The sequence below is a fragment of the Myotis myotis genome, unplaced genomic scaffold, assembly GCF_014108235.1.
Source record: "Myotis myotis isolate mMyoMyo1 unplaced genomic scaffold, mMyoMyo1.p scaffold_m19_p_35, whole genome shotgun sequence".
Classification (NCBI taxonomy): Eukaryota; Metazoa; Chordata; class Mammalia; order Chiroptera; family Vespertilionidae; genus Myotis; species Myotis myotis.
Window position 1 is genome coordinate 1,890,178 of NW_023416341.1, and position 15,669 is coordinate 1,905,846.

The window sequence follows — 15,669 nt, forward strand, 5'->3', positions numbered from 1 at the left end:
CTTTTGTCAGATCAGCAAAATTTTAGTAATTTTAGTAATGTTTATATGTGTCATGAGATGAAAAAGGTTGAAAATCATTGCTCTATCACTTCTATGTGTCACTTTCCTAATGGCTTCCCACCATCTATAAAGTTTCTCATAGTGTGGTCCATGGATGTCCTGTTTCAAAATTACCCAAAGTCCTTGTGTAACATGCAGATATCTGAGACTATGCTGTCTTCTGTCATCAGTCTCTGAAGGAATGTGTTCCCCAAGGAACTCTTTTGTACACTGGTTTTACCTACTGTTCCATAGGAGATTAATGGCATTCAAGGTGTTTCCACTTTAGTACCAACATACCTATCAGCCTCATCTCCCACTACACAAACTGCTCACCACCTCCCAACTGTGTGACTCCCCAACACTGTGTTGGCTTGTGCTGTTCTTTCCTCCCGAAATGCTTACTCCTAGCCTCTACTCCCAGGTCGTGTCTGCCGGATGAAGTCCTCTTACTCCAACCACCCCTGCCCCCATGTATACAATCAAACAACCTTTCTCTCTTCTAGGTTTGGAAATGGGAGTTTCACTCCTTTTCAAGGCAGGCACTACTGTTTCTTTTTATCTATAAAACTAGAGGCCCGGTGCACAAAAATTTGTGCATTCGGGGCGGGGGGGGGGGGGGTCCCTTAGCCTGGCCTGTGCCCTCTCGTAGTCTGGGACCCTTCGGGGGATGTCCACCTGCTGGCTTAGGCCCGCTACCTGGGGGGATTGGGCCTAAGCTGGCAGTCAGACATTCCTCTGGCAGCCCAGGAGCCATCGGGGGATGTCCACTTGCCAGCAGGGAGCAGGCCTAAGCTGCAGTCGGACATCCTTAGCACTGCTGAGGAGGCGGGAGAGGTTCCCGCCACCACCGCTGTACTGGCAGCCGTCAGCCTGGCTTGTGGCTGAGCAGAGCTCCCCCTGTGGGAGCGCACTGACCACAAGGGGGCAGCTCCTGCATTGAGTGTCTGCCCCCTGGTGGTCAGTGTGTGTCATAGTGACCAGTCATTCCCAGTCGTTCTGCTGTTAGGGTCCATTTGCATATTACCCTTTTATAATATAGGATAGAGGCCTGGTGCATGGGTGGGGGCTGGTTGGTTTTCCTGAAGGGTGTCCTGGATCAAGGTGGGGGTCCAGGTAGGGGTCCTGCTGGAGTGCCTGGCCAGCCTGGGTGAGGGGCTGAAGGCCGTTTTCAGACTGGCCACACCCCCTATAGGGTGGGGGTCCCCGCTGGAGTGCCTGGCCAGCCTGGATGAGGGGCTAAGTGCTGTTGTCAGGCTGGCCACACCCCCTTCAGGGAGAGGGGTCCTGCTGGGGTGCCTGGCCAGCCTAGGTGAGGGGCTGATGGCTGATTGCAGGTTGGCCATAGCCCCTTCAGGGTATGGTTCCCTCCTAGGGTGCCTGGCCAACCTGGGTGAGGGGCTGATGCCTGTTTGCAGGCTGGCCACAGCCCCTTCAGTGTGGGGGGTCCCCACTGGGTTGCCTGGCTAGCCTGGGTGAGGGGCTGAGGGCCGTTTTCAGGCTGGCCACACCCTCTTCAGGGTGGGAGGTCCTGCTGGGGTGCCTGGCCAGTCTGGGTGAGGGGCTGATGGCTGTTTGCAGGCTGGCCAAGCCCCCCAGCAGGGACCCTAAACCCATGATGGTATGGCCAGCCTGGGTGAGTGGCTGATGGCTGTTTGCAGGCTGGCTACAGTCCCTTCAGGGTGGGGGTCCCCGCTGGGGTGCCTGGACAGCCTGGGTGAGGGGCTGATGGCTGTTTGCAGGCTGGCCACAGCCCCCAGCCACCCAAGCTCCCAGTGGAGGCTGGCTGGAAGCAGGTATCTGGGATTTATTTATCTTCTATAATTGAAACTTTGTTGCCTTTAGCGGAGGCCACAGCTGGCCAGGGCAGGCGGGAAGCTTGGCTTCCTCCATCGCCAGGGCAACCAAGCCTCCTCCTTGCTCCAGCTCCCTGGCTGCCAACCGCCATCTTGGTTGGGTTAATTTGCATATAGTCACTCTGATTGGCTGGTGGGCGTGGTTTGTGGCATAACGAAGGTACAGTCAATTTGCATGTTTCTCTTTTATTAGATTAGATGATTTGGGGCTGGAGGACATTTCCTGAGAATACAAACATCTAATTCTGTACTTACACATCAATGAGATCAGGTTTCAATACTGATGGCACAGCAGTTTCAATGTTGTACAGTTTTATCTGAGATCCATACAGAGTGACTTTGACCAACCTGTTGGCAAAAAAGCAGGTAAGAAAGGGGAGGCCAGGGGATTGTCAAGGGCGGGGGGAAAAAAAAAAAAAAGGACACATATGTAATACCCTTTGTAATACTTTAAGCAATAAAAAAAAAAGAAAGAAAAGAAAAAACGTGCAGCTTATGGACTTAAATAACACAGATAGACAGGTACCAACAAAGGTCTAAGAATAGAGACCAGACCTTCAATCTTATCCCAAAGATATTATCTGAGATGTGCACAAAGATTTTTATACAAAGATACTAACAAAACCATTATATATAGTATCAAAATTTTTGAAAATAATATAAATATCCAACACAGAGAATATATTCTGATTACTATATACAGTAAAAATTATTACAATGGAAATTTGTTATGTGTATTTTACCACAATAAAAAAAATTTTTTAAACATAAAAGTTTGCCCTAGCTGATTTTGCTCAGTGGCTAGAGCATCAGCCTGTGGACTGAAGGGTTCCAGGTTTGGTTCCAGTTAGGGGCACATGCCTGAGTTGAGGGCTCAATCCCCAGTGGGGACGTGCAGGAGGCAGCCAATCCTGATTCTCTCTCATCATTGATGTTTCTATCTCTCCCTCTCCCTTCCTCTCTGAAATCAATAAAAATAATATATTTTAAAAAGTAAATGTTTCAGGTGGATAGATATATGGTAAAGAAAATGTAGCACTGTAGAATTTAAATGATGGGTATATGGGTCTTCCCTGTATAACTGTTCAGTGTTTATGAATATGTGAAAATATTCATGATAAAATTCTGGGGTGGGGGGCAAGAGTTTCTAGAATTAAACAGGTATTTTTAACTTTAAGCACAATTATTTCAGGAGCAAACTGCTGAACCCACTGTTGCCCAAGGGCTCACTGTATAAAAGGAGCATGAACTACAATAACTAATGGCCAGCTCTACTGGGAAGTAGAAATGCCTCTGTCATTAGAGACAGACATTCCTTTGAGTCAAGGGGAAAACTGGAGACCTGGCTGAGTTCCCTCTGTGCCTGCTCTGTCAGAAAACTGAGCTGGACGCCAGGGAGGACAGTGTGTGCTCTTCTCCCTCAATCCAATGGTACAGGGGTTCCCCAACTCCACTGGCATAAGGAGCAACTGGGGAACTTGTTACAAATGCCAGCTCCCTGGTGCAACCCCACAGCCCGACTACGCAGTTGTAGGAGGGTCTGGAAACATGCATCTTTGAAAAGCACCGAGGCTCTGGTGCATGTGGACCATAATCTGAAAAATCTCTCAGATGCAGAGAAAAACACAGGACTTTATTAGAAATCCAGAAGCTTGACCACAAATTATTCAGGGCTGGGGAGCAGACAGAAAGGGGGCATCAGTCAAGAAAGTGAGAGTGAAAGAGCCGAGGGCTTCCAACCTGAAGTCCTGGGAAGGGTGCAGGTGATCACTGGAAATCAGAACGGCGACTCCCAGTAAGCAATGCACCAATGTGGACCTGGTATCTAATGCTTAACTCTTCCAGTGTCTTTACATTCACACAGTAGATGTACAGTTCACTGGAATTATGTATATTGACATTGTGCAGCCACCACCACTGTCTATCTCCAGAACTTTTTTTTCATCTTTCCAAACTAAAACTTGTACCCATTAAATAACTCTCCATGCCCCCTTAGCCCCTGGCAACCATCATTCTTTTTTCTGTCTCTATGAATTTTACTACTCTACATACCTCATATAAGTAGAATCATACAGTACTGGACTTTGCATTCTGTTTTTACATTACACAGCATTCTTTAATGATGATCAGCACTAAAAATTGACTTCTAGATGTGTCAATATTTCTATTTGGCAGGGTTTAAAAAAATTTTTTTTTATTGATTTTTAGAGAGAGGAAAGGAGAGAGAGAGAGAGAGAGAGAGAGAGAGAGAGAGAGAGAGAGAGAGAGAGAAACATTTATGTGAGAGAGAAACATCAACTGGTTGCCTCCTGCACATGCCCCAACTGGGGATAGAACCTACAACCTGGTTATGTGCCTTGACTGGGAACAGAACCCACCACCTTTTGGTGTATGGCACAATGCTCCAACCAAGCCACACTGGCCAGGGCTGTTTAGCAGTTTTATTACTAGGTTTGTTTTATGTAACCTATAAGTTGAAACACTGCTAATCACACTGGCTATTAAGATCATAACAAGGAGCCTTCTCTCATACTTTATTTTAAATTGAAGACAAAATAGCTAAGTATCTTTAGAACTGAGCTTACAAACCTAATCGGTGTAGGAAGATATATGTGTAAGGATCTATAAAATAACGATTCAGGATCTATGATCAATCATCTCACTATGAAGTTGAGATGACTGATATCATTCGTATATATATTCCTCAAGTATAGATTTAAAACTATAAAATTTCAGACAGAAAGAAAGACATGTTCTATCTGCGCTAACAACCATCACTGGAAATAGGCCTAATGCGAGAGGAGGAAAGAGGACTCCAGAAGCAGAAGCTCTGTGGTTTGGAAAGAGCATAGTTTTTGGATTCAGGAAACTAGTTAAAGTCCAGGTGCTCCCTTTCATGATCTGTGATCTGAAGCAAGACACTCACCATCCCTGGCCACAGTGTACTCACAGATAAAGTGACAATATTTGTCCCTCAAAGTATAGAATGAAAAAAAAAAATGTGCAAAAATACCTTTGAAAATGTCTTACTACCGTATGCTGCTTTTATTAACTAGAGGCCCAGTGCATGACATTCATGCACCGGGGGGGGGGGGGGGGGGGTGTACATGGGAGGGGTGGTCTGTCAACCTGTCAACCCGGCCTGCACCCTCTCATAGTCCAGGACCCCTCAGGGGATTTCCAACTGCTGGCTTAAGTGAGGTGGGAAGGTACCTACCTGTCTGCCAGTCAAACCTGGGAACAAATTAGTGGCCAGGATGGGCATGGCCACTGCAAGCATATGATACCTGAACAGGCTTACGGGAGTGGGACTAAGCCAGCAGTCGGACATCCCTCAAGGGGTCCTTAGTGCTGCTGCAGAGGCGGGAGAGGCTCCCGTCACCACCACTGCACTCGCCAGCTGTGAACCCAGCTTCTGGCTGAGCAGTGCTCCCCCTGTGGGAGCACACTGACCACCAGTGGGCAGCTCCTGCATTGAGCATCTGCCCCCTGGTGATTAGTGTGCATCATAGTGACCGGTCATTCTGCTGTCCAGTCGATTTGCATATTAGCCTTTTATTATATAGGATAATGTTAATCTGGATTTTAAAGATTTATTTCAAATTTTTAGTTACCTCTGCTTTTAATAGTTAAAAAAAAGCTGGTATGCAGGTAACTAGGCTTGGAGTTTGACTCCTCCCTCAGGGTGTTATCAATGACATGGCTACTGGGCCAGTGAAAGCCCCAGGTGTCTTGACTTTGGGCTGGATCCATAGCTATAGTTTTGATCTGATCAACTCACAGGTTCCCTGAACCACCTATCACTTAGTATTGAGGGTATAACTTCTTTTGGAGGCTTTTTGTTAATCCTCACTTGAGGATATTTTTCCATTGATTTTTAGAGAGAGTGGGAGGCAGGGAGGGGGAAAGAGAGAGGGGGTGAAGAGGAAAGGGAAAGAGAGAAAAAACATCAATTTGAGAGAGACACATTGGTTTGCCTTCTGCACTTGCCCCTACCGAGGTCAGGGATCGAATCTGCAACCCAGGTACGTGCCCTTGACAGAAAATTGAACCCTAGGCCCTTTGGTGCACAGGCCAACATTAACCACTGAGACACACCAACTAGGGCCAAGGGTATGACTTTTTAAGTGTAGGATTCGTGAGCATGGTGGTAGTGGGGAAGGGGGAGGAGGAGGAAGAGGAGGAGGAGGAGAAGGAGCGGCAGGGGAGAACTAGGGAATATAAAATGGTCCTCAAAAGCTGCAGCTGTAAACCCTCTGCGGTACCCAAGGGGAAGGAGTAATGAAAGGAGCCTAGTGGAGGAAAGGTTGGGAAGCACCTCTCAGGTCAGGCTTGAGGCTGCCCAGGTTTAACTCCTTAGGACTCTAACAGGACTAGAAAAACGAGTCCTACTGCCACAGGACAGAGGAAAACCCCACCTCTGCCATCTGGCTGCCTACCTGGATAGTGTCTACCACCTGCCTTTTATTAACTAACAGGGCTTCCTAATGCCTCTCCATCTTATGAGGAAAGACATGAAGAATGACCTCACCTGGTTTCTTTGGAGGCTAATCCTGTCTTTGTACCTATTACAAGTTCTTCAATGAAATTATATTTTTTATCTGCCACATGCTAGGCCCTGTGCAAAGTGCCTTATCTCATTCAATTCTCCCAATAAACCTAAAGATACTGTCCACTCCATTTTACACATAGGAACTGAAGTTCCGAGAGGTCCAGTAATCGCTCCACATTCTCCTTACACATGCCGAGCCTTGACTGACCCAGCACCGGAGCAGAAGCTGGTACAGCTGAGCTCTGGAGAGGGAATGACTCCATGATGTCACCGCCAGCCTACCTCTCCACGACTGTGAGGGCATCGTTGAACCGCGCAGCAAACATGTCTCCAGTGAAGTACTCAGCTAAGCGGCCCACAGCCTGCAGCAGGGAGCTCAGGTCTCGCAGGGAGCAGTGCAAGCGCCGGCAGTCGTTCTCCGCCGTGATGTTCAGCCTGTGTCCTGGAACAGAGCACCTCAGACAGGTTTTCAGAAAGAACATGCTGTGGCTGCCAGACAGACAACCGCTCACCCAGGCAATCTACATGGACTAAACCAACTCTTGAAACACACACAGTCTGCTTCCTGGGACTGAGCAGGGAAACCAGACCCACATGCACTCCAGAGCCAGAGGGAGGGACAGACAGCAGAGGAAGACAGACGGACAGCCAAGGAGGGAGGGTAGTAATGTGCACCAAGCACCTATCTGATTCCTCCTGACCCTGTGAAGGACTGACGCCACCAATTTTACACACAAGGAAACATCCTCAGGGAAGTCTGGTAACTTGCCCAGCCTGAGTCACATTTCCAGGACAGAGCAGGTGTCCTAAGCTCAGTCTAAGCCAGCGGTTCTCAACCTGTGGGTCGCAACCCCTTTGGCGGTCAAACGACCCTTTCACAGGGGTCGCCTAAGACCATCCTGCATATTAGATATTTACATTATGATTCATAACAGTAGCAACATTACAGTTATGAAGTAGCAACGAAAATAATTTTATGGTTGGGTCACAACATGAGGAACTGTATTTAAAGGGCCAGAAGGTTGAGAACCACTGGTCTAAGCAATTGCAAATCTGCTTGCCTTCGCACACGGCCCTGTCATAGACCATGTCTCCGGGGCTGAGAGGGAGGATTTGTCCCTGCTCAGGACAGCGTGCACTCAGCACTACACCCAGATGGTTGTAGGAACGCAGCACGGAGTACAGAGCACGAGCTGGGTTCAGAGGGCAGATTCCCTGCCACTCGCTGGCTCTGTGCCTCAGTGAGCCCTTTTGAGTCTGTTTCCTCAGCTTTAAAATGGAAAAAATGCTACTATCTAATTGACTATTATAAGGTCTAAGTTAGAATGCATTAAATAGACCCTGTAGATTATAAACCATTATTCAATGTAATAATTATGAAAAACAAATATTTTTCTAGGGCCTGAAACTTATTCTGCAACATAATTTCTTCAAACTAAGCAAGGAGGATGCAAGGTGGAGGACAAAAACATCCTCAATTCAGCAGCGCCCTTGCTCCTCGGGCCCCTCTACTCACAAACATCCACAAAAACAGTAAAACTGTCAAGGGGAGGTCTCTCAGTTTGATTAAGCCCTCCCCCTCCCCCTAGAATGAAGGAGGGAGGAGCAGGAACAGCGAGAGCTTGCCCACAGGCACCTGCAACCCTACACACTTCTCAAGCCTGCGCCCTCTGTGGCCACTTCGGGTTTTTACTCCAGTAGGAGGCAAAAGCCTCAGAGTGACTAGCACCAACCCTCCTCCCGCAGCACCCCACAAATGTCTTCCTAGAACCCACACAGCTCCCTGAGGCAAGGCATCAACTCTCTCAGGAGACCTTCCCTCTCTTCTCCAGACAGAGAACCAGCTTCCCTCCCCTCCTGCCTTCCTCCAGGGATAAACTAATGATTTACAAGTCTTCTGACTATCAAGTCCTTCACAGTGAGGGGCCACGCCCAGTGGCGCCCAATGTCACACAGTGCCTGATGCATCACAGGTGATCACAAATGTATACATGAGTTCAATACAACCAAACAGAGAACAAGCTAGTGCTAGACAGAGCAGGAGAGGGAGTCTCTGGAGCTCAAATCCTCACACTGCCCTTGGGAACCGTCCGACTCACTGCAGTAATCAAAGGTGATCATGGATAAGTAGCACCTGCGGAGAGGAACCCAGCAAGGCCGAGCACCTATGAAAAAAGTGGTGGATGAAGTAGCAATGTGATACCTCAGATCCTACACCGACTTCCAAGTGACCAGGCTGGGCCCAGAGCCTTTGACGGCCCCCACGGGAGGATAGGAGCCTGGAAAGGAAACGCTCTGGCCGGGGCACTCTTTCAGTGGGTCACACCCAAGGAGCAGAACAAAAGGAAGAGGCAGCTCAAGGAAGGACCTTACAAGGAGAGAGCCAGTGACAAAGGCCAGCTCCCAGGAGCCCCCAGTCGCCTGTTCCTCCTCCTGCACTCCCCATGGAGATGAGTGCCTCGGTGCGGAAGACAGGCAGCCCTGGACCATGGGTGGGCGTCCAGAAGAGTGAGCAGCTCCCAGCCCAAGCAAGAGGAGGACCGCCCACACTACCAGCTAGAGGAGCCCGTGGAACACACAGGAGGAGATATTTCAGTCATGCTGGGTCACATGAGAGGGAACACGGCCCCTCCCTCCTCATCTCCAGGTTAACAAAAGGAGCAAAATGATACTCTTGAATGTCCAGAGGTAACCGACTCCCAGGGTAAACTTCTAAAACCTGCTGTTCCTCTGCACAGCAGCCACTCCTCAGGGCTCTGTGGGAAATAAACCCTGATGAAAAACACACCCGGGCCCGGCTGCAGTGGCTCAGTGGTTGAGCACAGACCCATGAACCAAGAGGTCACGGTTCGATTCCCGGTCAGGGCACATGCCTGGGTTGTGGGCTCGATCCCGAGTGGGGGCCATGCAGGAGGCAGCCGATCAACGTTTCTCTCTCATAATTGATGTTTCTATCTCTCTCTCCCTCTCCCTTCCTCTCAGAAATCAACAAAAAATTTTTAAAGAGGAAAAAAAATTTAAAAAACATCCGGGAAGTGGACGTGGCCATGGTACAGGCCCAAAAAGAGAGGCCAGCTCAACATTCAAAGAGCCACATGGGCAGGTTTTGAATTAGTATAATAGCCCCTCCCTTTCCCTGTATGCACCTGTCTTCATCTTCCACTCCATCTCCCACCAAGTTCTACTTGATCACTAGTTTTCAACGTATTTGTTGCACTTAATATCTAGAACTAGGTACCCTTAGGTATACCTAAGAACTAGGTTCTTAAGTATTTTAAGTATGAAGAGAAACATTCTGTCTCTCTTCGGCAGCTTAAAAGTAGTATGCCCAGTCCTGACTGGCATAGCTAAATGTTTAAAGCGTTGGCCCAAGAATTGAGGGGCTGCAGGTTCAATGCCCAGTTAAGGGCACGTACCTGGGTTGCAGGTTCGCTCCCTGACCCGGGTTGGGGCTCATGCAGAAGGCAACCAGTCGATGTGTCTCTCCCACATCAATGTTTCTCTCTCCCCACTTACTTCATTCCACCCTCTGAAAAGCAATGGGGGGAGAAGGTATTGTTCGCAGGCCTCCCATTCTTCCCCTCTGCCCCCAGCACTGCCCCGTCCCTCCTGCCCTTCAACCTCTTCCTGGACACCTCCACTGGATGATGAAAAGCCCAATCCCTCTTGAGAGAGACTTCCAACTTTGAACAGCTTGGTCAAAAACACGGGATCCCGGCTGGTGTGGCTCAGTGTTTGACTGTCAACCTATGAACCAGGATGTCATGGTTTGATTCCTGGTCAGGGCACATGCCTGAGGCTGCAGCTCGGTCCCCAGTAGGGGGCGTGCAGGAGGCTGCAGATCAATGATTCTCTCTCATCATTGATGTTTCTCTGCCTCCCTCTGCCTTCGTCTCTGAAATCAATTAAAAAACAAAACACAACAACACGGGAGGGAAGTCTGTCTCCATATAATCCCTTCTCATTACCCTGTGTCCTACCGCCGGAGGGTAGAGCACAAAACAAGCCTAAGCCTGGCGACATAATACGTTCTTGGAGGGGTGTGAAAACAGGGCGCCACTCCTGCAGAATCTCCCCTTGGCTGAAGTACACGCCCCGGGCCCCTTCCATTACCCATGCCACACTCCTTCTGAGAATCCTTGTCTTCTGGGCTATTCCCCTCTAAACCTCCCTAATCTGTCCAACAAGGAACAATACCTACAAGAAAAAACAGCTTGGAACTGCTGTGTGTGTTTTATTAAACTACTAGAGGCCGGTGCACGGATTTGTGCACACTGAAAGGAAATTAATTGGAAGAATTATTTTAATATCGCTATTCACCCTTTCTCTATAATAGAAGTGTCAACCAAATTCACGATCAACAATGACAGATGGAAACACACGCAAGTGGTTAGCGCCAGTGAGAGCTTTATATGTATCGCGCATGCTTGAGTCAATTTAGCCTTTTTAATATAGAGAATAAACTCGCTTAATTAGACCTGCTTTCTGATTTAGCTAAACTTTTTCCAGCCCAGTGAAGCACCCCAACTTCTCTTTCAGGTAATTGTCAGGAACACAGCAGTAAATATCAACGCGAAGCAGATTATTATTATAGATCATGCAGGAGAACTAAGGGTAAAATATTTAATTACAGCAGTGTTTGACTATATTCTGCGCAGTGAGAAAACCTGAAGTTATTTTCAAGGTCCACCATTCTTACTTCTTTTCAGCCAGGTCAAGTTTCTAAACTTTCTAAATCTCTGTTTTCCGGCTAATGAAAAGAAAAGAGGATTCTACCACGTCTCCTACTCCAGGACTTCTGTGAGGATCAAATGAGATGAGACACAGGAAAACACTTCACAGACATATGGTTAAAGTGTAAAATGTTTCCACCTGGTTATAAAGCAAGTCATATTCCTGGGTTGAAGAAAACAGGCTAGTCGCTAGGGAGAGGAAGCCGGGCATTGTTATGTGACATCATTACCCGGCGCCCACAGCCACCGTTTCCGGGCTGGGCTGTGGGCTGCATTTTGTGCCATGGGGTCTTGGCTGCAATTTGGTGGGCTGTCGCTCTGGGGTGGTGGTGGGGCCTGTGTCCCACTTCGGGGAAGCCAAGTGTTAGTTTGTCGGTGCCAGGTCCGTGGTGCCGTTTCTTTCTAAATGGCCAGTGTGCATCACCGCAGCTCCTGCATTGAGCATCTGCCCCCTGGTGGTCAGTGCACGTCATAGCGACCAGTCAGGTGGCTGGAGGGACACTTAGCATATTAGCTTTTTATAGAGAGAGAGATAGAAGTTTGAACCATATGAAATTGCTGACATTTGACCACTTCTGACCTAACAAAACTGCAATTCCATATAATTCAACTTAACATATATATGCCATCTAAGGTGCATATTAATAAATCTGCACCTGCTGTTTCCTGCTCTGCCTGCATGGCAGACAAACACACCAGCAGTAAGCACCACTAATACAAATCCCCGCCCGCCCCCAGCCTAGAAAGTGCACACCATCACTGCCACCGCACTGCGCAAGGCGCCACCTCAACTTGAGGAGGCAGGCCAGGGTTCCCACTGGGAAAAGCTATTCAGATCCACCCACATTTTCTTCTGTTCGGCTAAGGTTGGATTTCTCCCCAGTACCACAGACAGCTGCAAAGTGGGACCTTTAGGAGGGAACAGTGCTACATACAGGTTTTCGAAAGAAAACGTCACAGCCACACTTAAGTCCTGTCTTCCACAAACCAAGGCCCCCTGAAGCTGTCCAGATGCACTGTAAGCCACATCCAAAGAACAGCTCCCTGTCAAATCACCGCCCTGGATAAAATCCTCGTAATTGTTTGTGTAATTCAGTCCTCTGTTTGAGGGGGCTGGGGAGGTGGAGGTGTGAAAATCAGTATTTGCAGTATTCTGCCCCAAGAGAACAAACGAGTCATAAATGAACCCCAGGGAAACAAAGAACAGAAGTCCAAAAATCTTTTATATTCTACATGAAGCAATCCATTAGGCAGGAAAGCCTGCATGGCTAAACAGAAAAGCTAACGGGGTTATCACTTAAAGCAGAAATACCACTCCGATGAGGGAAGATGTCATTGAGCAGTGGCATAGCCAGATACATACAAAACAGATATTTCAGGGCCATGTAAGGACACAAATGCAATACAAGGGGCACACTCACCAATGAGAGGTTTCTCAAACTACCAATGGTGGGAAAGACAGACAGCGAGGGGAGGGCACCTGAGGGGTGAGAGGGCACCTGAGGGGTGAGAGGGCACACAGTGACCCATGTGCTGTGGCCACACACTCTCCGTGAATTTTACTGAGGAAGTGGAAGGAGGAAGAAGTAGAGTAAGAATGAGACTCCCATCCAGACGCTAGAACTAAAGACTAGCTAGATAAATGGGAATGAAAGAAGAGGGCCATCGAAGAAAGAATACCATGGTTTCTGTTATGAGGCAATAGGCTAACTAGTACGGCATAGCATGAAGGTTATTTGAGGCGTGAATGGCCATGGAAACTAGGGACAGAATGTACTCAGAGTCCCACTTTTTAATAGCCTTTGCACTGGAAACTTGGCTTTTGAGCCACTTAGAAATGAGGAAATGCTTCATCATGGGTAAGAGAGCTCATTTTAAAATAAGAAAGCAGTATTTCTCTGGCCTGAGAGGTTTGTCATTGGATTACACACTAAGGATCAGGCTAGGAATGAGATTTCTAAGTGATCTGGAAGAGCCAAGCGCACTGTGAAATTACCAGGAAATGGGCTTGAATGAGAGCAGGTATATGGTATTTTATGTACAGAAAAATAAATCAGATTATCTGTCTTAGAAAAGCAGCTTTAAGTTATCAGCTGTGTCTCAGAAAAAAGATTTAAAAATCACTGCAGCTGAAACCGGTTTGGCTCAGTGGATAGAGCGTCGGCCTGCAGACTGAAAGGTCCCAGGTTCGATTCCGGTCAAAGGGCATGTACCTGGGTTGCGGGCATATCCCCAGTAGGAGATGTGCAGGAGGCAGCTGATAGATGTTTCTCTCTCATTGATGTTTCTAACTCTCTATCTCTCTCCCTTCCTCTCTGTAAAAAATCAATAAAATATATTAAAAAAAAAAAAATTCACTGCAGATTTTAACCTGAAGACAAATTCAGTATAATGTAAAAAAGTCAGCTACAATTCTAAAAGGGAAACTCAGGGATCAATCTTTTATTTTTGGGGGGGGGGAAGGGGGGAGTAGGGGGGAGATACATGCTCCATATTTTTATTAAGATCAAGAATAATGTCTTCAGGATACTGAATACCTTCTAGGAGAGACAGCCAGGACAGTTTTCCCAAGAGTGAATTCTGAAAAAATCTGTAGCATTTGTACAGCTAAATGATTTTCATTAATATTTTACAGGCATATTTTACAGGCATGTTTGCTTTAAAAAGTGGTCCTTTTTTAAAGTTCTATGTAAGCTGTCCTTATCCTATAAACAAAACCAGGGCCTATACTTGGGACATGCCAAGTCCCATCAACCTCCTGGGGCCCAGTGAATTATTTGGAAGCTAATATAATCATGGAAACAAGCCGTCACAGGCCACCAAAAAGGGCAGTCTCAGAAAGAGACTCCCATGGAGGCTCTGCCATGAATAACAAGTTTGCCCAGAAGCTGGGCTGCACTTCAGGCATCTCTGTGCCAGGCTGAAACAACAGTTACACGACAGAGGGGCTGCAGGCCAGGGCCAGGCATGACTCCTCTAAGGAAAACACTGTCAAATGACTATAGGAGATGGGGGGGGGGCGGCACAGGTGTGCTTACAAACACAATATAACATTCAGCTGACATAATGAATGTCAGATTTTAGTTAATTCAATTTTTTATCATTCCCCATTACAGCATCTGAGACTAACACTAACAAGCTATGTGGCTTTGGAAAATTAACTTATCTGAACATCACTTTCCTCCTTTGTAAAACAGGAGTAACTAGTATTAGTGCTTACACCTTATAGAGCATGAGAGAATTATATAAGACTAGTGGCCCAGTGCACAAATTCATACACATTGAAAGGAAATTAGAAAAAATATTTTAATATCGCTATTCGCACCCTTTTTCTATAATAGAAGTGTCAGAGATGAAAGAAAATTAGTAAAATGTATATAAAAATAATATATAAATAAATAACATGACAGAACAAAGACATGACATAAAAACAAAAACATGATATAAAAACAACAAAAACATGATATAAAAACAACAGTGCTAAAAACCATGACTGATAAATTGATTAAACTTATTCTAATATCTCCCTGTGTACCACATTAAGAGTAAAAACAGCCCTGACCGGTTTGGCTCAGTGGAGGTGTGCAGGAGGCAGCTGATCGATGTCTCTGGCTCTCTGTCCCTCTCCCTTCCTCTCTATAAAAAATCAATAAAATATATTTTTTTTTAAAAAAAGAGTAAAAACACTTTCAGAGTGCTTGACTAATTTCCCTTGTGATGAAGTATTTACAACTTTAACTTTAACATCACATGCTCTTCGAACTCAAGAGAAAGCAACATATAACTGACCATGTCCAAAAACAGGTTCAGGTAGGAATATTCCTACTCTGTCTAGAGTTTGTCCTGTGATTTATTAATAGTCATAGCAAATGCTGGCATCACGGGAAACTGTCTTCAAATTAATTTAAATGGGAGACCAGTGTCAGACGGGGACAAATCAATTCTTGGAATCAGAACAACCTCTCCTTCCACAGGTCCTGTTAATATTTCAGCTTCTATTATGTTAGGTCACAATCTTTTGATAATAAATCTAGTACTATTACAAAGACTCCATTTACTATTAATATTTCTCAGTAGCATTATGATTGCACCGACTTTCAATTTTAATTTATGACACAGCATTCCTGAAGGAGTAATACTATTAAGAAATTCGATAGGAGCTTTATATGTATTGCACATGCATGAGTCAACATTTATTTTTAAACTGCGAGTGTGTGTCATATGTACCAGTCGGTCAGTCAGTTGGTCAGACAGTCGGATGGTCAGTCACTCAGCCTTTTAGCCTATATAATAAAAGGCTAATATGCAAATTGACCAAACAGCAGAACGACTGGTCGCTATGATGTGCACTGACCACCAGGGGGCAGATGCTCAACACAGGAGCTGCCCCCTGGTGGTCAGTGCGCTCCCACAGAGGGAGGGTCCTTAGCCAGAAGCCAGGCTCACAGCTGGCCAGCACAGCAGCATTGACGGGAGCCTCCTGTCTCTG

The 15,669-nt window shown here is 46.7% G+C and overlaps 1 protein-coding gene across 5 annotated transcripts in view; it reads right to left on the minus strand.

The window, feature by feature from the left end:
- The window catches only part of XPO6 (exportin 6), a 131,155-nt gene that overhangs the window by 25,434 nt on the left and 90,052 nt on the right, over positions 1-15,669 (minus strand). For all 5 annotated transcript variants that reach the window (XM_036303147.1, XM_036303152.1, XM_036303149.1 and 2 more), the window contains 2 exons: positions 6,730-6,889; positions 2,151-2,243 (listed from right to left, as the gene is read on the minus strand). In XM_036303147.1, the coding sequence (XP_036159040.1) occupies positions 2,151-2,243; positions 6,730-6,889 (253 nt within the window). The remainder of the gene's footprint in view (positions 1-2,150; positions 2,244-6,729; positions 6,890-15,669) is intronic.